General features: G+C 38.0%; 1 protein-coding gene across 3 annotated transcripts in view; it reads left to right on the plus strand.

The window, feature by feature from the left end:
* TBCE (tubulin folding cofactor E) overlaps positions 1-25,055 on the plus strand; it is a 116,354-nt gene that overhangs the window by 34,049 nt on the left and 57,250 nt on the right. Inside the window, exons 1-3 of one of the 3 annotated variants that reach the window (XM_072647533.1) lie at positions 133-391; positions 13,501-13,632; positions 16,469-16,553. In XM_072647533.1, the coding sequence (XP_072503634.1) occupies positions 13,533-13,632; positions 16,469-16,553 (185 nt within the window). In that variant the 5' untranslated portion in view covers positions 133-391; positions 13,501-13,532. Of the gene's footprint in view, positions 1-132; positions 724-13,500; positions 13,633-16,468; positions 16,554-25,055 lie in introns of those variants that run through there. The other 2 variants (XM_072647534.1, XM_072647535.1) reach the window with 2 other exon arrangements.

Below are 25,055 nucleotides of genomic sequence, written 5' to 3' on the forward strand. Positions count from 1 at the left end.
TCAACGGATGGGGAAGGAGAGAATCTGGAACTGAAAATAAATTTTTAAAACGTTTAAGACGTTAAGATGAGAGTAAGATAATAAACAACACTAGACCACGGCCCACACCGTCCCGCCCCACGCCCTCGGGCCACGCGCTCTCCTGCCCCCGCGCATGCGCGCCCGCCCGCTTTCCCCTTCGGCCTTCTGCCCTCCTTGGTTTCCTGGAGTCAGGCACCCAGGGGACATGGGGGTAGCGCGCCAGCCTCGTTCCCGGCTCCACTTGGGAGGCGGGACTTCCTGCCTCGCGGTGGTACGGCTTCCTACGGGAACCGGAAGGCGCTGGAGGATGGACTCGTGACAGCTTGCTAGCCGGCTTGTGGTGCGTCCGCGGGCACCCCCGGACGGGAAGGTGAGGTCGGGAGCCGCCGCTGGCGGGGAAGGCTAGTCACTGTAGTCCTCCACTCCCTGTTGGCGTTCTAGGTTGCATTTATCTCCTGGAGGTGCGGGATTAGAGGCGTCCCGCCAACCCTCGGCTTCTGTCCGTGAGCTTGGAGGGCTTGGCCCTGAAACCTGAAGGGGCGGCTCCGTAGCCCGCCCCTCCCTTGGCCGAGCTAACTGTGACGCGGGAGCCTGGGTGTTGTCCGGCGCCAGCCTGGCCTTTCCGGGGCTTTGCATGTCGCCGACCTTCTCGCCTTCTGCCGTCGGGTGAAACTGGCCGCCTTGCTGCTTCCTGCAGTGCAGGCACGTCCCCCCCGCCTTCGCACCGGCTTCCCCTTCTCCGCCCTCCCCACCTGCTTCCTCCTAGCCTCATCAAGTACCTCCTACACCTGGGTCGTGCTGATAGCCCTCTCCGTCCCGCCCCCCCATCCCTGTTGCTAGCGCAAATTATTTTATTAGCATTTTTTAATGTTTATCCTTTTTCATGATGTTATCAATATAATGTAAGCCTTCTTAGGGCCGGGACTGTTTTTGTTTTCTAATTTCCTAACACACTGTCCGAACTTAATATGCACCTAATAAATGGTTGTTGAATGAATGGATGGATGATGAATGAAAAGGGGTTTTAAATAGATAAAAAAATTATAAATGAGCAACATTCTTTCTGCTGTGATACCCTTATACAGGTAGCCAGTTCCCACCAACCAAGGAAATTGATACTTAAAACCCTTCTAATTCTAGAGTATTTTATTTCATTATAAACATCTGAGTTCATGCTTTGTTTAATGCACTGTGGTAGGCTCTGTGAAGTATACAACGAAATATTCCCTGCTTTCAAAGAGTTTAAAGTTTAGTTGATGAGACGAAGCATAAACGTTTAGGAAAAAACTATAGGAAACTAATACCAAATAAACTGAATCAAGGTCGTTGGGGAAGGACTGTTTAGAAGGCATAGGACTTCAGCTGGTCCTTGATTAAAATGTTTGGGTCTGGTAAAATAGCTTAGAATTATACATCCTGGATGTTATAGATCATTCAGTCCAGCTTCATTTTACAGAGGAGGAAACAGACTCACAGGCCTAAGTGATCTGCCCAAGAACTTAGTGATAAAACTGGGAGGTGAGTGCCATCATTTCCTAACTCCCAAACCATTGCTTTTTCCATTACACCTTGGTGCCTTTCTCTTTTGCTTCTGTGATGGAAAATGACTTCTGATTGTGGTAGTGTTTAAATACATTTGTTTTTTCCTGAGAGTTTTGCTTTGCATGTAATCTGTTGATTGTTGAGGTTGTGACTTAATAGAGTGTTTTTTACTCAGTTGCAGGAAGAACACATTTGTCTAAATTAATGCTCAGTAACACAAGGAACAGGTAGAACTAAATTAGGATAGTCAAAATTGAACTTTTCTCTTGAACATTAAGGTTGAACTACAAACATATCCTGTTTGGCAAATATATATGTATGTCAAGGAAGTATTCAAAGCTTTTTTTTTTAATAGCCTTAAGCTCAGAGATGTAAATGAATGGACTAGTAGGAATCTGAGGCTTGACATGAACCCAGCTCTTGATTCCAAGTCAGACGCTCTATCCAGTATGATAGTAGGCTGCTTCTCATTTGTGAATAGTAGAATTAAAAGAAGCACATATGCTGTATATTTTTATATACAAGTTCACTTGTTTAATCATTTATTTATGTTACACCATTAACAATAATTGTAGTACATCACTAAATCAAAGTAAAACAGCAAAACACAGAAAAGAATTGCAGTACTATTCAGAACAAATGCTGTTGATCATTAATTGTATTTAAAAATAAAAATTAAGTCAGAACTTCTTTTATCACTAGTAGCCCAGACATCATATTCTTTTTTTTTTATATTTATTTTTAACACAGTATATAACAGATAAAGCAATTCCAACTTTTGGTCAGGTGATACTTATTTTTAAAGCATTTACAATATGGACCACAAAAGAAATTTTTTTTTTTCAAAATTTCAGACATCATATTCTTAAGATAGCATGGGGACTATATGTGCTTCTTCATATTTATTGTTTATTATGGTATAGTAATATTCTATCACATTAATGTACCATCAGTTGTGTAGCTTTTCTTAGTTGGTAGGGTGTCTGGGTCGAAGGGTATAGACATTTTAAAAACATAATTTCAGATTGCTTTTCAGAGTCTCAGAACCAATTCATGACTTCACCAACATTGCATTAGTATGCCTGTCTTTACATTGCCTCTCCAGAATTGACTCTTCTAATCTTTTATCTTGGTTAATTTTTTGAATCTGAGATAAAACCTATGATTTAGTTTGATTTTGATTTTCTTATTCATGATTTGGAAATCTTTAATATGATTGCTAATAGTTTGCAATTCTTCTGGGAGCTGTTCATTTTCTCTGAACACTTAATCCATTGAGGAATCACAGACCCTATTAAGGAGCTTACAAATTGGCAATTGATTAGTTTATGTTCAGTTTTATTTCATTAAAAAAATAAGGTATAAACAAAGAATTATATGACTTTCAAGGATAAGATAAAGGGTCAATAACAGATGAAGATAGAAGAGTGGGCATTTTAGTTAAAGGGTATGTGTTCATCCTTCTTTACCGAAGAAGACCATGGCATCAGAGAAATAATGACATGACTTGCACTTGACTTTGTTTTGAGTGAGGGAGGGCTGTGCAGGTCACCAGCCTCACTTCTCCTCCAGAGCCATCTGAATCTAGTGACCAGATATTCATCAGGATGACAAGATGACCCAGGATGAGGCAGTTGGGGTTGAGTGACTTGCGCAAGGTCACACAGCTAGTGAGTGTCAAGTATCTGAGGTGAGATTTGAACTCAGTTCCTAACTACTCCTGCACTGGTGCTCTATTCACTGCACCACCTAGCTGCCCAAGGTAAAGGGAATAGTTAATCAAAAACAAAATATAGGCAGAAAAATTGTGTGTGTGTACAGAGAGAGAGTGTTCAGTTTGGCTGATATAGAGTATCAGAGTAAAAGGATATAATGTGAGATAAGGCAGCAAAGGTAGATTGAAAGTCTGACTGTGGCTCTTTGGTGCTTTAGTTCTTTCTCACTACTTTCAATATTTTTTTTGATCTGCAACTTTTGGATTTTGGCTGTAATATTCTTGGGAATTTTCAGTTTGGAGATGTGTAGTGCCAATGCAATATTCACAACACCTCTGGTAGCTATGAATATGCCAGCGTAATTCCGAATTGTAAAATATAACATTCTCCATGTGGAAGATAGAACCAAAACATTTATTTAAAACATCAGAAAGCCAAATCCCAACACCAGAAAGTCAAATCTATCATAGCAACAAAGAAATCTATACACAGTAACAATGCAGAAGGCACCACCATCCCCAAGCCTGCCCCCTGCTAGGGCCTTTCCACAAATGAACACTCACAGTTTTCTGCCTGCTTCCTCTCTCTCTCAGCTCTAACTCCTGTGTCCAACTTCCTCTCAGCTCTGCTCCACCTTTCCTGCTCCACTCATTCAGCAAGCTCCTCCCGTCACATTCTCATTTAACTTAGGCTTCCATGTGACTCAAGCAGATCATTTGGACATATTAATGGATGGGAGAGATCTTCCCCTTATGCAAAAATACATTAACAATCATTGGCCCCAAGATCTTTCGTATCCATTACATAAATTAATGAGAATTTAGGGGTAACTGGTATCAAAAGAACTTTATAACAGTTTAACAAGGATAACACCAAATAAACACATAAAACAATATCTTAGGGTGGGACTTGAGCACAAGCACCCCTTGATCGAATGGGACCCAAAATCTTGGGTTTAGGGGCAGAGGTCTCTTCTTCCATAGCTACTTACTGCTGAGATTGGATGTAGAGCTGTCCCTGCCCCAAGAAGTCCCCCATTTGAGGAGGGTCTTTTTTTTTTTTTTTTTTTTTTTCAAAAGAGACCATTGGGAATTACTTAAGTCCTTGCATTGCAATGAAGTTCCAGGTCTATCAGAAAAACTCCTCATACACTGTGGTTGTTGCAGTGTACAAAGTTCTCCTGGTTCTGCTCCTTTCACTTAGCATCAGTTCATATAAATCTTTCCAGGCCTCTCTGAAGTCTTCCTGTTCATCATTTCTTATAGCACAATAGTCTTCCATTACATTCATATGCCACAATTTATTCAGCCATTCCCCAGTTGATTGGTATCCCCTTGATTTCCAGTTTTGGGCCACCACAAAGAGAGCTGCTATAAATATTTTTGTACATGTGGGACCCTTTCTCATTTTTATGATCTCTTGGGGATACAGTCCTAGAAGTGGTATTGCTGGATCAAAAGGTATGCACATTTTTGTAACCCTTTGGGCATAGTTCCAAATTGCTCTCCAGAATGGTTGGATCAGCTCACAGCTCCACCATCAATGAATTAGTGTTCCAACTCTCCCACATCTTCTCCAACATTTATCATCTTCCTGTTTTGTCATATTAACCAATCCGATAGGTGTGATGTGGTATGTCAGAGTTGCTTTGATTTGCATCTCTCTAATCATTAGTGATTTAGAGCATTTTTTCATATGACTATAGATAGCTTTAATTTCTTTTTTATCATTATTATTTTTTTTCAGTGTTTTCAGTGTTCTACAATCACTTCCATATAACTTAGATACTTTTCCCCCTCCTTCCCTCACTAAGTCGGCATACACTTTTATATAGGTTCTACACATACATTCCTATTAAATACATTTTCACCTTAGTCATGTTGCATAGAAGAATTAAAATGAATGGGAGAAATCATAAAACAAACCAAAGCGTAATATAAAGAACATGATCTGCTACATTCTGCCATGGAATTCTATAGTTCTTTCTCTGGATGTGGAAGGCATTTTGCCTTAAGACACCACTGGGAATTTTTTAAGTCCTTGCATTGCTTGCAATGAAGTTCTGAGTCTACCAGAAAAAATCCTCTCACACTGTGGTTGTTGCTGTGTATAAAGTTCTCCTGGTTCTGTTCCTTTCACTCAACATCAGTTCATATAAGTCTTTCCAGGGCTCTCTGAAGACTTTCTGTTCATCATTTCTTATAGCACCATAGGCTTCCATTATATTCATATACCACAATTTATTCAGCCATTCCCCAATTGATGGGCATCCCCTTGGTTTCCAGTTTTTGGCCACCACAAAGAGAGCTGCTATAAATATTTTTGTACATGTGGGACCCTTTCTCATTTTTATGATCTCTTGGAGATAAGTCCTAGAAGTGATTTTGCTGGATCAAAGGGTATGCACATTTTTGTAACCCTTTGGGCATAGTTCCAAATTGTTCACCAGAATGGTTGGATCAGCTCACAGCTCCACCAACAATGAATTAGTGTTCCAACTCTCCCACATCTTCTCCAACATTTATTATTTTCTTGTTTTGTCATGTTAGCCAATCTGATAGGTGTGATGTGGTATGTCAGAGTTGTTTTGACTTGTATCTCTCTAATCATTAGTGATTTAGAGCATTTTTTCATATGACTATAGATAGCTTTAATTTCTTTCTCTGAAAACTACCTGTTCATATCCTTTGACCATTTATCAGTTGGGGAGAAGGGTCAGTTCTTTAGCTGGTATCTGGAGCTTGATCTGGTGGTAACACATCACAGTTATGGACATCAAACTTAATTGATCAGGCATCTGCAAGTGGAGGGTACTAGACCTTCAGGAAACAAATCTAGCAAAAAGGTTTAACAGACAAAAAGCCAAAAAGAAAGAAGGAGACAATAACCAGAAGGAGGGTAGGTATAGGGCCAGCCATGCTTCTAGAGTCCGTGAACAACTATGATAGCCTTATTCATTGTTGTTTACTGTTTTCTAATTTGCAGATTTGGGGTCATTCTGGCTAGGAATGTAGTTTCTTTAATCTGAGCTAAGGCCTGACCAATTTCCTATTCTCCTTACAGATGTGATGAACTTGGATACAGTGTTTCAGGAGAATCTGTAGGGGCACCTCTTACTTCCCTATTCAGTCTAATATGAAGTCCATTTTCTGGGTGCATTTTATATAGTTCATTAATTGGCATACCATCTGTTCTTCCAAAATCTACCCCTGCTCTCAACAGAGCAGTAAACAGTTCTTTTCTTGTCAATCTATTCAGACTTTGAATCTGCTGGCTATTTATTCTTCTCTCTCGAGGAAATTTATCTTTTCTCCATTCCCCTAAGTCATTTAATTGTGAAATCTTATCCAGCACCTCCAAAAGAGAGTTCCCTATTTCCCCAAATAGTAGAATCAGAATTAGGTACTTGTAAGCAGGAAGTGCCATCTTCACTATGATATTTCTGTGAGAAACCACTAAGGGTGTGTACCATGATAAGCCTCAGCATCTCTCATTATTATTGCTGTCTTCATTGCCTCCTTTAACTTTCTTATACAGTTCCTAAGTGAATACCAGGATCTATCTCCACTAGGCCACATGGAGGCAGTGGGATACTGCCTTCTGCATTCTTCTGCAGCTAAAGCTAATAGATTAATTGCATTGTTACCTCCTTATACGGTAATCCCTAAAAGCTTGCTGTACAAAAGAATTCTAATACCTATAAATTTCAAGCTGTCTGCATTATCTTTTGATACTCCTCTGACTCCTTCATCACTGCTTCTCACTATCCAAGACACCAGTGATTCTCCTATCCTTTGGGTGAACTAACTCAAATTATCTGTGACCTCCTGTTGAGTAAAAGACTCAGTTACCTCCCTAAACACTGTGTGGTCCCCACCCCCAACTCTTTCTACTACTTTCTTTTTAGTATTGAGCGAATGTCTTCACTTATAAAACTTCCTCTTCTAACTTTATTTCATTTTCCTCCTACACATTCTCCTGGCAATAATCAGGGCAGCTAGGCCCAGCTTGTGCAAGGGCTGCATGCACATTCCTTTTGTTAATTTTTTTGCTTCTTTTTGAGAGCTAAATTAACAGCAGCATATTCTTCTACCACCTGAGACTCCTTCCCTTTTGCCCTCCCCCGTCTTCTCCCCAGCTTGCCCTTCTAAAGGAGAGCCCAACCGCTGTGGCACAGAAAGATTCCCATGAAAACTAGCCAACTTCCTTTCCATCTGAGCTTTCTCTTCCAGCAGCTTGTCTCTGCTTTTACACATAAGGCAGTAATTTATTAGCAAGGCCCAACCTGTCCTACACACCCTTGCCAGTTCTTTCTCTGGTTCTATTGGTGTTCCTTGCAAACATCTTTCCAAATCTCTAGGTTCTCCTTTCTGTATCCTCAATTCCTAGTTTTCATAGAGCCCTGTGCTTTTATCCCATTATCTTTCTGTGGAGGAATAAGGTAAATAGACTTCCCTTTTATCAAAGTTTTAAAATAAAAAAATTAGTAAAACAAATCAGTGTATAGAAAATATCTAATAATATGTGCAATGATTTTTAAATGAAAAATTATTTTAATTAGTAAAAATCAATTTCCTTTCCCTCCCTAGGGAAACATTCCCTTAGACCCCCTTGTATGAGAAAAAAATTACATTTTTAATCTTCATTTAGCTCTAGCTAAAACTTAGCATTTCCTTCAATTTTGTTTGGTTATGAATGTAGGCTACAAACCATAATTATTAGATTTTACAAACCATTTTTACCACCAGGTCCATGACACAAAAATTTTAAGAATCCTTGCTCTAAGGGAAAAGGAAAGGTTTTAATAAGAAACTTTGTAGCAGGAGCAAATAGCTACATTTTTGGATGTTAATCTCATCATTGTTCCATTTCCCTTCCAAATCATTTTGCTTGCATGCTCACATTCTTTCATCTCTGACAGACAATAACAGCTAATAATAACAGCTAATTTTTATGTAGAACTAAGACTTGAAAAGCATTTTTCTTATATTATCTTACTTGATCCTTTCAATAACCTTTTAAGGTAGATGTTATTATCATCATCCCTGTTTTACAGATGAGGAACTAGAAGTGAAAGAGGATAACACAACTAGTACAGTATTTTATTCACTACGTTGTTCTGCCTCCTGTAAGATAAATGGTATTTCTGTAACTGTTTTCTTGCAAAGAGAGTATATAGCCTTTACATCTCATCTTAGTTGAAAGACACCACAGTAAGTCAAAGAACTTAAGGAATCCACGACCACCAAGGATTGCTTCACTCTGTAAGGTGACCCTTCCAGCTCACTCTCAGTTGCGTCATTCTTCATAGTTCCACTAAAGAATGATATTGGTCAGTCTGGATAGTATCAGGAGCTTGCCACCACCATCTTTAAACATCCTAAAGTTAATTGCCACTATCACAGCATGAATTGTTTCCTGGTGATTTCCCAAGTCCATGTCTGTTACAATTCATCTCATCTCTACTGTACCAAGCCTCTGCTGGTGATATGAAAATTTAGTTATGATTATTTTAAAATCTTATACTTTGTTTTTATTTTTGTTTTTTTGGAAAGCACAGATTCAAATGAAGGAAACCTGCCATAACAGCAGGGTTTATATGTGGGAGAAATTAATTAAAAGGTTTTAGTTAATTGAAACATTTATATGAGATGCTATCAAAAAAGGTAATGCAGTCATAGACTACACTGATAAATATATGATTATTCATCACTGAATATCATTTAAACTACATATAGAATATGCTTTCTAATTCTCATCACTATAAATATTTTTTATTTTTAGATTACAGCATTCATTTCCACAAAATTTTGAGTTCCAATTTTTCTCCCCATCTGTCCACCCCATAACACCTTGCATTCTGAATACCCCCCTTCCTTCAGTGTGCCCTCCCTTCTGTCACACTTTACCCTTCCCTTATCCCCATTTTCTCTCTTTTCTTGTAGGACAAGATAGATTTCTATACCCCATTACCTGTATTTCTTATTTCCCAGTTATATGCAATAACAATTCTCAGCATTTGTTTCTAAAACTTTGAATTCCAACTTCTCTCCCTCCCTCATTCCCTACCCATCCCCACTGAGTAGGCAAGCAATTCAATACAGGCTATATATGTGTTGTTTTGCAAAAGACTTCCATAATAGTTATGTTGTATAAGACTGACTATATTTTCTTCCATCCTACCCTGTTCCCGCTTTATTCTGTTCTCTCATTTGACCTTGTCCCTTCCCAAAAGTGTTTACTTCTAGTTACTCCTGTATGTCATCTTGTTCATCCCACTTGTCCCCTTCTCCCCTACTTTCCTGTAGTGTAAGATAAGATTTTCATACCAAATTTAGTGAGCATGTTATTCCCTCCTTAAGCCATATGTGAAGAGAGTAAGCTTCACTTTTCCCTTCTCACCTCCTCCTTTTTCTCCTCCATTGTAAAAGATTTTTCATATCTTTTATGAGTGATAGTTTGCCCCATTCTGTTTCTCCCTTCTCCTCCCAATATATTCCTCTCTCATTCCTTAATTTAATTTTTTTATAGATATCATCCCTCCTGATTCGATTCAACCTGTGCTCTCTGTCTATGTGTGTGTGTGTGTGTGTGTGTGTGTGTGTGTGTGTATGTGTATGTGTTTATGTGTTTGTGTGTGTGTGTATAACCCCTCCACCTACCCAAATACTGAGAAAAGTCTCAAGAATTACAAATACTATCTTTCCATGTAGGAATATAAACAGTTCAGCTTTAGAAAGTCCTTTATGATTGCTCTTTCCTGTTTATCTTTTCTTGCTTCTCTTGATTCTTATGTTTGAAAGTCAGTTTCCTGTTTATCTTTTCTTGCTTCTCTTGATTCTTATGCTTGAAAGTCAGATTTTCTCTTCAGTTCTGTTCTTGTCATCAAGAATGCTTGAAAGTCCTCTGTCTATATCACTGAATGACCATTTTTTCCCTTGAAGTATTATACTCAGTTTTCTGGGTAGGTGATTTTTGGTTTTAATCCCAGTTCCTTTGACTTCTGGAATATCCTGTTCCAAGCCCTTGGATCCCTTAATGTAGAAGCTGCCAGATCCAGTGTTATCCTGATTGTATTTCCACAATATTCTAATTGTTTCTTTCAAGCTGCTTGCAGTATTTTCTCCATGATCTGGGAACTCTGAAATTTGGCCACAATATTCCTAGGAGTTTCTCTTTTTGGGTCTCTTTCAGGAGGCAATTGGTGGATTCTTTCAATATTTATTTTACCCCCTGGTTCTAGAATATCAGAGCAGTTTTCCTTGGCAGTTTCATGAAAGGTAATGTCTAGACTCTTTTTTTGATCATGGATTTCAAATAGTCCCATAATTTTTTAAATTGTCTCTCCTGGATCTATTTTCCAGGTCAGTTGTTTTTCCACTGAGATATTTCACATTATCTTCTATTTTTTTCTTTCTTTTGGTTTGGTTTTGTAATTTCTTGGTTTATCATAAAGTCATTAGCTTCCCTCAGCTCCACTCTCATTTTTAAAGAGCTATTTTCTTCAGTGAGCTTTTGAATCTCCTTTTCCATTTGGCTAATTCTGCTTTTTAAAGCCTTCTTCTCCTCATTGGCTTTTTGGACCTCTTTTTCCAATTGAGTTAGCCTATTTTTAAAGGTGTTATTTTCTTCAGCTTTTTTTTGGGGGGGGGGTCTTCTTTAGCAACCTGTTGACTCACTTTTCAAGCTCTTCCGTGGCCTGAGCCCATTTTATATTCATTTTAGAGGTACTGGATGCAGAAGCCTTGACTTTCTCTGACAGTAAATATTGTTCTTCCTCATCTGAAAGGATAGAAGGAAATACCTGTTCACCAAGAAAGTAACCTTCTATGGTCTTATTTTTTTTGCCTTTTTTGGACATTTTCCCAGCCAGTTACTTGACTTCTGAATCCTTTGTCAAGAAGCTCATCACTGTATTTTAAAGGGAAAAAGTGACAACCTGAAACACCTAAGTCAGATGACTAGGATGGTGAAGAGACTAAAAACTTCATTTGAAAAACTCCTGGGGGGAAAACATTGGGGATATTTAACCTGGAAAAGTGAAGACTACAGTGGGCAGACAGCTGTTGTATGAAAGAAGGATTACATTTATTCTGGGTTGTTATTGAAAGAAAAACTAGGATTAGCTGGTAAGAATTATGGGGAAGCAGATATTTAGTTCATTTTAAGAAAAAACTTTTCTAATAGAGTCCAAAAATGAGAAATTCCATGTAAATTTCTAGTAGCTAGAAATGTTCAAGCAGAGCCTTGATAACCACTCATAACAGTATTCTAGAAAGAATTCTGTTTCCAAGTATATTTGCCAGCAGGAAGTAAAATAGTATTGATTAAATGCTTATTATCTACCAGGCACTGTGCTCAAAGCTGGATTGGGATTGACCAGAACCAGTAGAACTGACAGAATCATAAGATCAATATGGGCAATTACTCACTAGGCAGAAATCTGGGTAGGCAGACAGTCTGGAAGACAGTAAGTAGAGAGACCTTGTAACATGCCACTGGGAACTTTCTAGCACCTGACAGGAGGCGAAGGTGCAAAACAGCGCAAAGATGCAGTTGTCTTTAGGGTGGCTTATAGGCAAGTATCTGGAACCCGATTCCAAGTCAATAAAAGGGCAACGCAAGACTTCAGTCCTGGAAGAACTGTGACCTAGGCAGTAGACACCTGTGGGGATGACAAGAGCCCAATTACTAAAACTGGGGAGCAAGACAGGAAACCATTTATAACTAATCTGCAGGTGCAGATTCAACAGAAAATGCAATAAAGGCCATAATTAATTATAAGTGGTTGAAGCTGAAAGGAGTGGTACACGCATACGCATGCACACACACACATACACATGCACACACACAGAGAGAGAAGGAAATCAAGGATATTTTTGCAAATTGTTGGGTGGAAATTTGGATCATGTTACTTCTCAAGTCTCTTTCAGTTCTAAGATTATGAAGGTTCCATATAAAAGTGTTCAATATAAAATAAACAACAGTGGGGAAAATAGCAATGTTGTCATTCATAACAAAGTGGCACATTAATTTTCTTTCATCGTTCATTATCACAATCTATTAAATATCTGCTGTGAGATTGTCACCTGATTCTTCCCTGTCTCCATGCTTTGGCACAGCTGTTGCCTACATTTCCATGACACCAGAATTCCTGCTGTTGACAGGGATGATTGTCCTCATACAAAAAGATAAGATTTATTAGGATTAATACAAAGCAAATTAGTGTAACTCTCAACTCTGCTTTAGATAGAAGGATATACTGCTTTAGATAGAAGGATATACTACAGTGGAGAAGATACAAAGGCAAGTTCCTGCTTTCAAGGACAATTTACTAAATTTGAATATGATATCTGTACATAGAAAGTCATTGATTTAGAACTAAAAGGAGCCTTAGAGATCTTCATCTAAGTCAAATCCCCAGCTTTCTGGTTTATCAAGCTCAGGTGAAGAAAGGCAAAATAATTTCCCTATGGTCACAGGTAGTGGAGTCCAGATTCATTCCATTCTCTACCAACATCAATTCTTGGAGTGGTGACATGAGTTAAGCTTTACATTGAGAAGCATCTGTCTTTCTGACTCTAAATCCTGTACTCTTTCTACTAAACTAGTTTTGCAGAGAGTTCGAAGTATAACTTATGACTTTGGTTGGACTGACTTATCATTGACTTAAAGGGCTCCTTGTTGGGTAGTGTTGCCTTAAAACTTCAAGTTGCTGGGCTCTGGTTATATTAGAATCTTGTCCTACCTATTCATATATCTCATTTCTAAAAATAATTGATATTTTCTTAAAATTCTTGCTGTTTTTTGGTTCAGCTTGTTTTTTTCACTCTAAATGGTACTCATTCATCATTAGGGCTTCATTCAGCTCTTTCTGGCAAGAGTTGTTTAATTGTTCCTCTTTGGTTCGTTATCTCTTTCTGAGAAGATAATATTCTGTATCCCTTCTCCTGCTCCCATGATAAGGACTAGTCATAGTGAACTGGCTCAGGATGCCTAAAAAATTTAGAATAAACTTTAGTAGAGCCATGTTAAATAAAAATTATGTCAGATAAATAAGCTACATAGGGTTTTATCCTACCTGTTAAATCTAGAAAAGACTGGAATTGAATAGGAAGCATTTTCTTCATTTTAAAATACTATGGAGTGCAAATTTTAAAAAATGTCTTCTAAACATTTTGACTAATTTCTTATTAACATGGGTTTTTTTTTCTTCTCCTAGATAATTAATATTTTAACACTAGCCTTATAAACATGAGTGATTCTGTGCCTTCTGATGTAGTTGGCCGAAGAATTGATGTTAATGGAGAACTTGCAACAGTGCGCTACTTTGGCAGTGTTCCTCCCATAACAGGTAGATATAATTTATTATTATTTTTCTTCATATTGTTAGTGTTTCAATGAAAGTTTGTCCTACTAGTAGAAGTAGATTGTAACCCCTTTATGATACCACTTCCAATTTTGTTGGTTTTTACTATATGGATTTGTCCTGTTTAAGAGATACAATTTGACTTGTGGTGTGTTTAAATCTAGTTAGCTACCTTATAATGCAGTTGTGCCATACCTAAAATGTGGTTTTGTTGACAGTAACTATGTTATTACTAGAATCTATTAAAAACAAAAGTCATTTAACTGAAAGCTTAATTTTCTTTATTTCGATATGCAGTTGCTTTGGTTTATTTTTGAAGTCTAAGAATTTCTTTTTAAAAGACTTTTAAAATGTTTAGTTTTAAAATTGTTAACGTCATTGTTAAGAAAACCTGATGTACAAAAATTTAAAATTATAAAATAGCTAACTTAGAAGGTATTTATTTCAGAGACATTCTTCAGTTTCAAAATAATTAATTCTGTAGCTCCTTTCATAGAGATTTTTTCCCATTATCCTCAAAATAAACAAAAAAAGTTTGATTTTCTGGCTTCTTTATAAATATATTGTGGTGTAGTATCTGTTTGCCTAACCCCTACTCATATTAGTGAACTGATTCCTTAGAGGATGACTGATTACATCTTTCCTCAGATTTCTAGAGGCAACCCAGAGGTGTTGTGGCTTTTAACATCACGAAACCTAAGTCCTTACTAGTGTGCTGCTCCCTTTTGTCAATCAACCATTTGAACTCCATTAACTTTTAGAAAAGGAATTGTAGCAAAAAGAATTGGTATAAAATCTTCCACCAAAAACAGGGCTGCATTTTCCCTTTGTACGCACAAAATCTTTGGGGAAAGTGGGCTCAAACTTAAAGTACAAGGGCAGCTAGATGGTGCAGTGGATAGAGTGCTGGATCTGGAATCAGCAAGACACCTCTTCTTGAGTTCAAATCTGGCCTCAGACGCTCACTAACTGTGTGATCCAGTTTACCTCAGTTCCTCCTTTGCAGAATGAGCTGGAGAAGGAAATGGCAAATGACTCCAGTATCTTTGAAAGAAAACCTCAAATGGGGTCATGAAGTCGGACATGACTCAAAAATGACCGAACAACCAAAAAAGTAAGGTATATAACTAGAGAATATATGTGGTAAAGAAGTATCTCCGAACTCCTAGCATGGAATGACTTCATAAAATTCCACTTAGGTTTAACTACTGGATTTTCAGGATCTATGCATTTCTGGAGTCCACAGGCAGCTCTTCTCTCTTCCAGGGTCATTTCCCTTGAAACTGCCATTGTCAGGTGGCTATCTTTCTAAATTTGTCTACAGGTTATCTTCTCTGTTGGCTACTCTCGTGACCATAGCTACTGTCTCCAGTGGCTCTGCTACTGATTTTAGTCACCATTGGTGCCTCTGATGGTACCTCTGGGCCTCCTAAACTGAAATAATTACCTGAACTCTCCCCTCTTGAAACTCTCATTCACCTAAGATCGAGAAGGAATAAACAAAAGAAATAGAGGCTCCACATACTCACATCTACCCTTCCCTGTTTTTCCATAATTTAAAGAAGTCCTCTCTCACTCATAACCCAAAATAGAAAAAAGAGACCAAGAAATGGGTGAGAATCTTTTGTATGCATACTCAGTTCTGGTTCAGCCCCTTCTGAGTCATTGTCTTTTCCCTTTCCACAGATAATTAGAAGATATGGGCCATCCTATAGCACCAGGTCCTCAGTCATGGCTAGCAACTGGCTTCTAAAGTGTCACATATTGGCTTGAATCTTGACAGTGAATATGTGTTCATGTGTGCGTTTTTCCCACTAAGGGAAAATATGAGCGTATTTGCATATGTCACATTTGCAGTAGGTCTCTCCTTCTCAGTCACTTCTCTTGGATTTAGAATTAATTATTCCTTTTGTTTAAGTTATTTTTCCTGTAAGCTGTATTGGACCCTGCAGCATGGTTGCTGTATTGCTTGAAAAAATTTAACATAGGACTAGGCAGCTTATAATCCTCAGAGCTAAATTGAACCTACTTCCAAGTAGCTTAGTTGAAATGGACCTTACTCACAGATTGTGGCAACTTATCTCTTCTGTCTCAGTTTAGGATAATTTATTGGATCTGTTTCATAACTTGAAATGACAGTTCAGAATAAGCCATTTTGGCATGAGCTACCATATCCAAGGTTAGGAAAGTAGATAGGATTTCAGATGCCCTCTCTCCCCCTCCTTGCCAAGTGTTATCTAAAAGCCAGCAGATCAAGGAACAGATTAGAGTGACTACAGAGTAAAAAATCACTAATTTTTGTGAGTGAACAAGAGGCAGGCAGTCTGTCCTACAGAGGGTGAATGACAACTGAATGCTGGAAGTGCATGTCTTATCTGCTAGACGTAGAGAAGCTTCTGCTTCCACCTATTGAGATTTTGTGTGTGTGTGTGTGTGTGTGTGTGTGTGTGTGTGTGTTGCGATGAAATAACAGTGCTCTGTGACTTCCTAGTCTTTCTCTCTAACCCCACTATCCCAGCAAGTTGTTCTTAAAGCGTCTGTACTGAATAAAGATAAATACTTGTATTTGATTTTATTTGATAAAATAAAAAAAGCTGGAGTTCTTCTAACAGACTTTTGTGGTCCATGGTTTGAATTAAACATATTTTTGGTTTTGCTTAGTACAGGATTGAACAATGTTTTGCCTTCACAAAAAATAGCATTTTGTCCTTCATTAATATTATCTTAGTGATATGTTTTATGTTATGAAATATATTATAGAGTGGGAGGAAAACACTACATACATCATAATTATTTCTCATTTCATATTTTTTTCTCCTAGGACTCTGGCTGGGAGTAGAATGGGACAACCCTCAAAGAGGAAAACATGATGGTAGTCATGAAGGGACTGTATATTTTAAATGCAGGTAATTTTTAATTTTATATCAATGTATTTGTCTGAGTATAGCATAATAGGGAAAAAGGAAAGAAACGTTTTGATGTAGGTGCAGTAGAGAATGTTATTTTGTATGTAGTAATAAACACTTTTTTCTTTATGGCTATTACTACATTTGGAATAACCTGTTGCAAGAAGAGATAAAAAATGACATGAAAACCAACCGACACAGAATAATTGTGTGAACCTTTTTATGTTAGACTAGTATCATTTCTAAGAACACCTGCTTTGGTTCTTTCTCTAGATGGGTTCTAAATAAGGTAGCTCAGTCACCTGGGGCTTTACCAAGTTAAAGTTGCCTTTTAAAAAATTGTGTCACCGACCTACTTGCATTGATTTGGTTTGAATTATCTCATCCTGAAATACTTATGTTGCTTTTTTTGGTAGTGGTGTTTAAATGTGACTGATTCTCAATAAGGTGATAGGGCAGGCCAGGAAAGAGAAATAATTTATTGCTATTGAAGAACTGCCTTTTTAAAGTTTTATTTTTTTTATATCCCAATACTACATTATAGAAGCCTCCCTTAACAAAGAAGTACAGTTAAGCAAAAGAAATTGACTCACTGCACATGCAGCATGTGCCTCATTCTGTATTTAGAGTTCACCACTTATCAGCAACAAGGAGGGAGGTGTGTCCTCTCCTCAGCCCTCTCAATTGAAGACCCATTGTACTGGTCGTCAGCCTAAGGTCTTTTGGTGTAGCTTTCCTTTAAATTATTATATTCATTGTATATATTGTTCACTTAGTTCTGCTTATTTGGTTCATCATCCGTTTGTACACGTCTTCATAAGTTTCTTTGAATTCTTCATATTCATTTCTTTTTGGTGTAGCAATATGCAGTTTCACTCATGAACCACAACTTATTCAGCCATTCTGTAGTCATTGGGCATCTACCTCATTTCCAGTTTCCTGCCAGTACAATATATTTGGTATATATGAAAAATTTTTCTCTACTTTGGACATCGTTGGAGTTATTTAGTAGTTTCTCTATGTAACACTCTCAATAACAGATGCTCCTTTCTGGGGTTTTTTTTTTTATGATTTTGTTATCAATCAGCAAACATTTATTAAAAATCTACTGTGTGCCAGATACTGTGTTAGGTGCTGGGGATACAAAGATGAAAGTGATGTAGTCCGTGGAGACTTACATTCTACTCGGGGAAGCAATTTATACATAGTAGTTATGTATAAGATATATACAGAAGGAATACAAGCTAATTGGTGGAAAGGCCCTGCTTGCTGGAGAGATATGGAAAGGCTTCATGTAGAAAGTGGTGCCCGAGTTGAGTCTTGAAGGAAACTAGGGCTTCTTAGAGGCAAGGGTAAAAATGGAGTATGTCCTAGGCATGGAGGACAACTAGTGCAGAGGCATGGAGATGGGAGGTAGAGTGTTGAGAGTGAGGAATAGTAAAAAGACCAGTTTGACTACACTATGTAATGTATGAAGCAAAGTAATATTTAATAGTCAGTAAGCATTTATTAAGCACTTGTGATATGACAGGCACTGTGCCAAGCACTGGAGGATAAAAGGAAAGGCAAAAGACAGTCTTTGCTCTCAAAAAGCCCACAGTATATGGGAAAGACAATGTAAACAGCTATGTACAAATAAGATATATATACACAATAAAGTTGCAGATAATCAACAGAGGGAAGGCACTAGCACTAAGGGGGGTTGGGAAGAGCTTGTAACAGGTGAATTTTTATTTTGTTAATTCTATTTTAAAAATTTTCAGCCCTGAATTTTCTCTTCTTCCCATTTCCTGCTTCCACACCCTTCCCATTGGGAAAGTAAGAAAAACAAAACCTTATTATATTGTTATAGTCAAGCAAAACACAATCCTGTATTAGTCATGGACCCAGAGCCCCACATAGGCTTTAATCTGTACTCTGAGTATCTGGAGGTTGGCAGGATATTTCATATATGTCCTCTGGAATTGGGGCTCATCATTGTGTTGATCAGGGTTCGTAAGTCTTTCCTTGTCTATATTGTTCTCCTGGGTCTACTCAATTCACTTTCCATCAGTTCATACAAGTTTTTCCAGGTTTCTCCAAAGCCATCTTCTTCTTCATTTCTTACAGCACAGTGGCATTCCATCCCATTCATATATCAGATGTCTACCTGATTCATCCAACTCTCATCTGTGGCTCCAAGAAGCCATAGCATGTACAGTGGCCACACCTTCATAAATTGGCTTGGTAGATGGACTAAACCAGTACCAAATTGTTTAATAATGAGGGTTTTTTGGGGGTGAGGGAGATGTGAGTATATTTGTAGCCAGTAGAGATGGAGCCAGCAGATGGGAGGAGATTGAAAATACATGACAGGGTAAGGATGATAAAAGGGGCAGTCTGTTGGAATATGATGGAATGATATAGATGGAATATGATGGCATGATATAGATGGAATATGATTGCTTGAGTGGGTAGAGGAGTTAGACCAGCAGGTAGGTTGCACAGCAGGCAATTGTAGACTCCTAGCACAGGGAAAAGTTTTGGGGCAGATAGAAGTTGCCAGGTCTGGCCACTTACTACTTTCTCTCAGGGGACATTCTTGCATCCCGATAGGAATTTTCCTATATATCTTCTACCCTTTGTGGTGAAACTCCTTGAAAAGGGAATCTGCCACAGATATCTCCATTTTCTCTCTACTGATTGTCTTGTTAGCTCTTTACAATCCATCTTTTGATCTCACCCTTCCAATGAAACTGCTCTCCAGAGTTAACCAATGATCTCAGAATTGCCAAATCCAGTGACCTCAAGCAGTAGAATCCCAACATAGGAAATTGTTCAGGGACAGATAAAAGTTGTCCAGCCTGGCCCCTTGCTGCCTTCTCTCAGGCTACATGCGCAGCAAGATATGGAAGGCACACAGTTAAAAGAAAATCTGGCTCTTTTTCTCACCTGAGGATGGAGATGAGGTGGCTCAGCAAGAAGTTATGTTAGCCTTGGTAAAAAAAAAATGTGGCTTCCTCTTTATGTAAGATGGATGAAAGAGGAGATAGTGGTAAAAAATGTAAGAGTGATATGGGATGAAGAAGAATGGAGAAGAGGGAGCTCACAGTGAATGGCCTCAATTTTTTTTTCATGTAAAATATTAGGCATGGTTTTTAGTTGAGAAGGTGGGGATATAGGGAGTTATGGACATGTTAAGGAGATGTGAAAAGCTTTGGAAGAGCTATTGTAGAGCACGAGATAGTGAGATGGTAAGGGAAGCATAGTAGGATTTTCTAACAGCATTGAGGTTGGAATTTTTAATTTCTTCTTTTTTTAGTTACATGCCCAATTTATTGTTCTCCCTTTTCACTTTTTTATTGATGTGTTTATATAGATATAAATTTTCCCCTAAGTACTGTTTTGACTACATCCCATAAATTTTTGTTGTTATATTCTTAATGAAGTTTTTAATTGTTTCTATGATTTATTTTTTGATCCACTATACTGTAGGATTAGATTATTTTATTTCCAATACATTTTTAATCTAATCTTCCAAGGCCATTTACTAAATGTAATTTTCATTGTATTATGGTCTGAAAATGGTACATTTAATATATCTGTTTTTCTGTATTTGTTTGTTAGGTTTTTATGCCAGAATGCATAGTTTTTGTGAAGGTGTCATGTACAGTTACACTCCTTTGTCTTCCCATTCTGTATTCTCCAGAGAGCTGTCATATCTAACTTTTCTAAAATTCTATTTGTCTACTTAACTTCTTTCTTGTTTATTTTATGATTTGGTTTATCCAGATCCGAGAAGAGTAAATTGACCTTCAGTAGTACAGTTTTACTGTATATTTCTTCCTGTAAGTCATTTAACATTTCCTTTAGTAATTTGTATGCCATACCATATGGTGCATATATGTTTAGCATTGTTGCTACTTCATTGTCTGTAGGACCTTTTTAGCAAAATATAGTTTCCCTGTTTATCTATTCTAATGAGGTCTATTTTTGCTTTGCTTTGTCTGAAATTATGATTACTACCCCTGCCTTTTTTACTTCAGTTGAAGCATAATAGATTCTGCTCCAGCCCCTTATTTTAACTCTGTGTATTTTTCTATTGCAAGTGTGTTTCTTATAAACACCATATTGTTTGATTCTGGTTTTTAATCCATTCTGTTACCCACTTATGTTTTATGGGTAAATTCATCTAATTCACATTCACAGTTACAATAGCTAACTGTGTAGTTCTCTCCATTTTGTTTTCTTGTGTTTATCCTTTTTTCTTTCTTTTTTACTCTGTCCCTCCTTAAAAGTCTGTTTTCCTTCGGACCATTCCCTCCCTTAATCTTGTAGCCCTCTAATTACCCCACCTCCTTTGTCTTAGCCCCTTCCCCTCCTACTTCCCTCTTGGCTAAGATGGATTTCTATAACCAGCCGAGAGAGAGAGAGAGAGAGAGAGAGAGAGAGAGAGAGAGAGAGAGAGAGAGAGAGAGAGAGAGAGAGAAAGAGAGAGAGAGAGAGAGAGAGAGAGAGAGAGTGTGTGTGCATTCCTCTATCGTAAAAAAATTCCTCATGTGACTGTTTTCCGTGAGATAATCTTCTCCATTCTTCTCCCTTCCACTTTCTCCCAGTACATCCCTTTTTCTCAGTCTTCTATTTTTCTCTTCTGTTTCCAGGTTACTTGGTTCCGCTATGTAATACTCTATATTTTCTTCATTTTAAAAAATTCTCTTTGATATTTCATATGACTTAAGACATTAGCTTCTGTTTGATTTATCCACTTTTCAGGAAGTCATTTTTTTTTTTTAGTGTTGTAAATATACTTATTCATGGAAAGAACATTGACATTTAAGATAATAAACTATATAAATTTATGTAGTTTATTATATTTATGTATTTAATATAGTTTATATGGTTAATTTAGTTTTTTTTAAGCTGTAGAAATATCAGTTTTTATTATTATTGTAGTCCATCTACCTGATCTTCTGTAGGTATGTCTGTATTTTCTTTTTTTCCCCCACTTAGTAGTATTTTATTTTTTCCAGTTACATTCATTTCAACATTCATTTTATAAGATTTTGAGTCCCAATTTTTTTCTGCCTCCCTGCCTACCTCCTCCCCAAGATGACAAGCAGTCTGATAGGGGTCATATGAAGTCATTTTCTTGAGTACCATTTTATACCTTTTGTGCCAAGCTTTCCATTTTTCTTTCCAATTCTTTATTCCATAGCTCTCATTTCTTTTCCCTTTTTTCTTCTACCACTCTCATTTAGTTTTAAAAATTAAAATTTAATTAAAAATTAAATTTAAAAAATTTACCTTTTTTTCCTTAAATTGTTTATCTTTTTCAGAAATACCAGTTAGTCTTTTGTCCAAGCTGCATCTTTCTTTGCATCTTTGCTTTTGTAAATATTCTATAGTCATTCTCCTGGATTTGTGTCTTAAGCTTCACTGTTGCTATAATAGCTCTTTAGGGTGGAATTCTTTTTTGTTTGTCATTCTTTTAAGTCTGCTTCTTGATGATGGACTTTTATGTCAGTGCTTGTCTCTGCTTACTTCTCAGGAGAGTATCTGAGATGATCTTCTGACCTTTTGAGTCCTTCTAATGCTTTCCTGGGAGGTTGAGTATTGTTTTATTCTTCTGGAATAGCTCAGACTTGGAACCTGCAAACTTTCAGTGCTTCCAAAGTGATGTGATACAGGTTGAGGTCTGCTCTCTGCTCTTTTGACCTAAGCCATAGGTTCCCAAAGTGGGCAATACTCCCTTTCCTGGGGGCCCTATGAAACGATCCAGGGGGTCTGTGGGAGCCTCTGGTGTGATTGGGGGGCCTTGAATAAAAATAACCTAACCCCCAGGGAGCGCTGAGTAATTTTTTTTTTTTTTTTTGAAAAGGGGGAGGTAAGTCAAATAAGTTTGGGAACCTCTGGCTCAGGTTTAGGTCTGAACAAGACCTCTTTTGGCTTGTGCATGGTTAGATGTTTCAGCCAGCTACCTCTTCTATTGTTAGTTGTCTGGGATACATTGCAGGTTCAGAACAACTGAACTGAAAGCTCCTCTGTGATATGGAATTTGTGTCCTGATTATTTCACAACCTGGTCTAGAGGCTACTATTCTGTTCTTGGGATTAGAGTCATGGAGCTATTGCTTGCTTCTGAACTTATACTTCCTTCAGTATACTTCAGTATACCTTCAGTATAGCCAGGGCCTATGAACACTCCTGTCTGCCACCACTAGGCACAGGGCTTCTCCTCAGTCTACCTGGATCAGTGACCCAGCACTTGGTAGGGAACAGCTAAACTGCCAGGTGGTATCTATCTGTACTCTGTAGTAGTTTAGGGATCCCCTGGGACCTATGCTTCCTCCTCTGGTGCCCAGTTTCAGTACTCCTTCAGCCCCTGGGTACAGGGTGCTACTCACTACTCTCCTGGTCTAATCTCTTGCATGTTTCTGATCCAGGTTTAGGTCTGAGCAAGATCTCTTTTAGGTGCTGGAATGTTCCATGTACTCCTGTGCTTCTAGGCACCTCGTTACCAGTATCTACAAACCTGTTTGTCTGCCTAAACTGACCTAGACTAGAAAAGTGATCCACTCTGATTTTTTTCTTGTTTATCTGGTTCAGGATTCAGTTTCTATATCTTTGAGGTAGAAGTGTTGTAGGAGAGCAGGGCTTTTCTTCCTTCAACTTTATTGCCTTGAATCTACTCTCAGAAGGTGGGATTTTACCTAGAATTTGGATGGTCAGTGAAAGTGTCTAGATTTCAGAGGTAGAGTATCTTGTGCAAGAAATATCAAGAAGTCCAGTGTTACTGAATCACAGATTACCTGAGGGAAATAAGGTATAAGAAGACTGGGAAGGTAAGAGGGAGCCATGTTTTGAAGGGCTTTGAATGCCAAACAGGATTTTATATATGATTCTGGAATTGATAGTTCTGGATTGAAGTTTTTTTAATGGGGTGGGATGTGAGTTCAGGTGGGACATGGTCACATCTGTGCTTTAGGAAGATCACTTTAGGGGAGGAGCCAAGATGGTGGAGTAGAAAGATACACATACGCTTAGCTCTTACCCCACAGCCCATAAAATGCCTGTAAAGAAGAACTCTCAACAAATTCTAGAGCAGCAGGAAGATCACTTTAACAATTGAGTGGAGTATGGTCTGGAGTAGGGAGAGAATTGATAGAGGGAAACATTGAAAATAGGAAGGAAATTTGGATGGGGAACATTTGGCTGAAGATGGCGGAGAAACTATGTAAGGAGTTAGTTTTGGCCATGTTGAGCTACAGGGCATCTAGTTTGAGATCTCTAATAGGCAGTTGGTGTTCCAAGTTTGGAGATTTAGAGAGGGGCTAGGACTGGATAACTAGATCTGAGAATAATCAGTATAGAATTGATAATTAAATCTGTGGGATCTGATAAGATCACCAAGAAGTGCTACCTTTTAATGTGGACAGACGTGAAAGAGGTTGAATGATATTTTATTGAAAGGTTGGAAGATAAGTTTGGGCCAAGTAGTAAAGGGATTCAAATGCCATAGAAATGTTTCATTTACACAATCAATGACTGAAATTGTGCTCTTGGTCCATAACCTCCTTTCAGCTCTCTCTTATACTTATTCTCATATCCTCATACTCTTATACTTATTCTCTATCCTCACTGCAGCCTCCTCTCACTTGACTGCTTCCTGCTTTCCCAGGCAGCACTTCTACTGTAACTTCATTTTCCTTCCTTCACAATATTGCCCCATTTTGTAAACCAGTTTAACTTTATACAGTGTTCAGTTTTTGAATTTCTTGTTCTGTTGTTTGATTGTTGCTTCTCACTTTTTTCCTAACCCCCAACACTAATTGGTAGGAGTGTACGATTGACTATATCTGCTCCCATGCTGTTGGACAGTGCTAGAAGAAATCCCACAAACATGTTAAATGGGTCACCTAGAAAGATATATTATCCCATTTTGGCTGAACCCTCATTGCTGCAAAGCCAGTCCTTTGTACTTTTCTTTGATCAACTTTATCACATTCCACCATTCCATGTCTTCTATTCCCTTCTCGACCTTCTTCCGCCTTACTGTCTGTCCTCTCAGCAGAGGAACTGATCTCATAATTCCCAGATCAAATGTCCTTTCTTCCCTAAATTCACATTTCAGATCACCTCAATATCATTTCCTTTCCTCTCATTTGTTTCATTCTTTAAAAGCAGATGGCCCTTCTCCTTATCAAGGCCATCTTTTCTATTTATGCCTTTGATTCCTTCCTATCTTATCTGTCACTTGCTCTGCTCATTCCCTTTCTCTTCCTAATTTTCTACTTCTTTTCTCCAGGTTCTCTCCCATCCTTAAAACTTTCACTTGCTCCTGCTATTCCTTTAAACTATCATCATATAATCTATCATCCCTTTTACAATCAGATTCCTTGAAAGAACCATCTGTACATGTTCCTTCCATTTTTTTGCCTCTTCAGCAACAGGGTACTGCATGATATGCAATTTCTGATGGACTTAAAGAAGAGCTTTGAAGGAAGGAAGCAGGCATTTATTAAGT

Source organism: Notamacropus eugenii, chromosome 2 (genome assembly GCF_028372415.1).
Source record: "Notamacropus eugenii isolate mMacEug1 chromosome 2, mMacEug1.pri_v2, whole genome shotgun sequence".
In the NCBI taxonomy this organism is placed as follows: Eukaryota; Metazoa; Chordata; class Mammalia; order Diprotodontia; family Macropodidae; genus Notamacropus; species Notamacropus eugenii.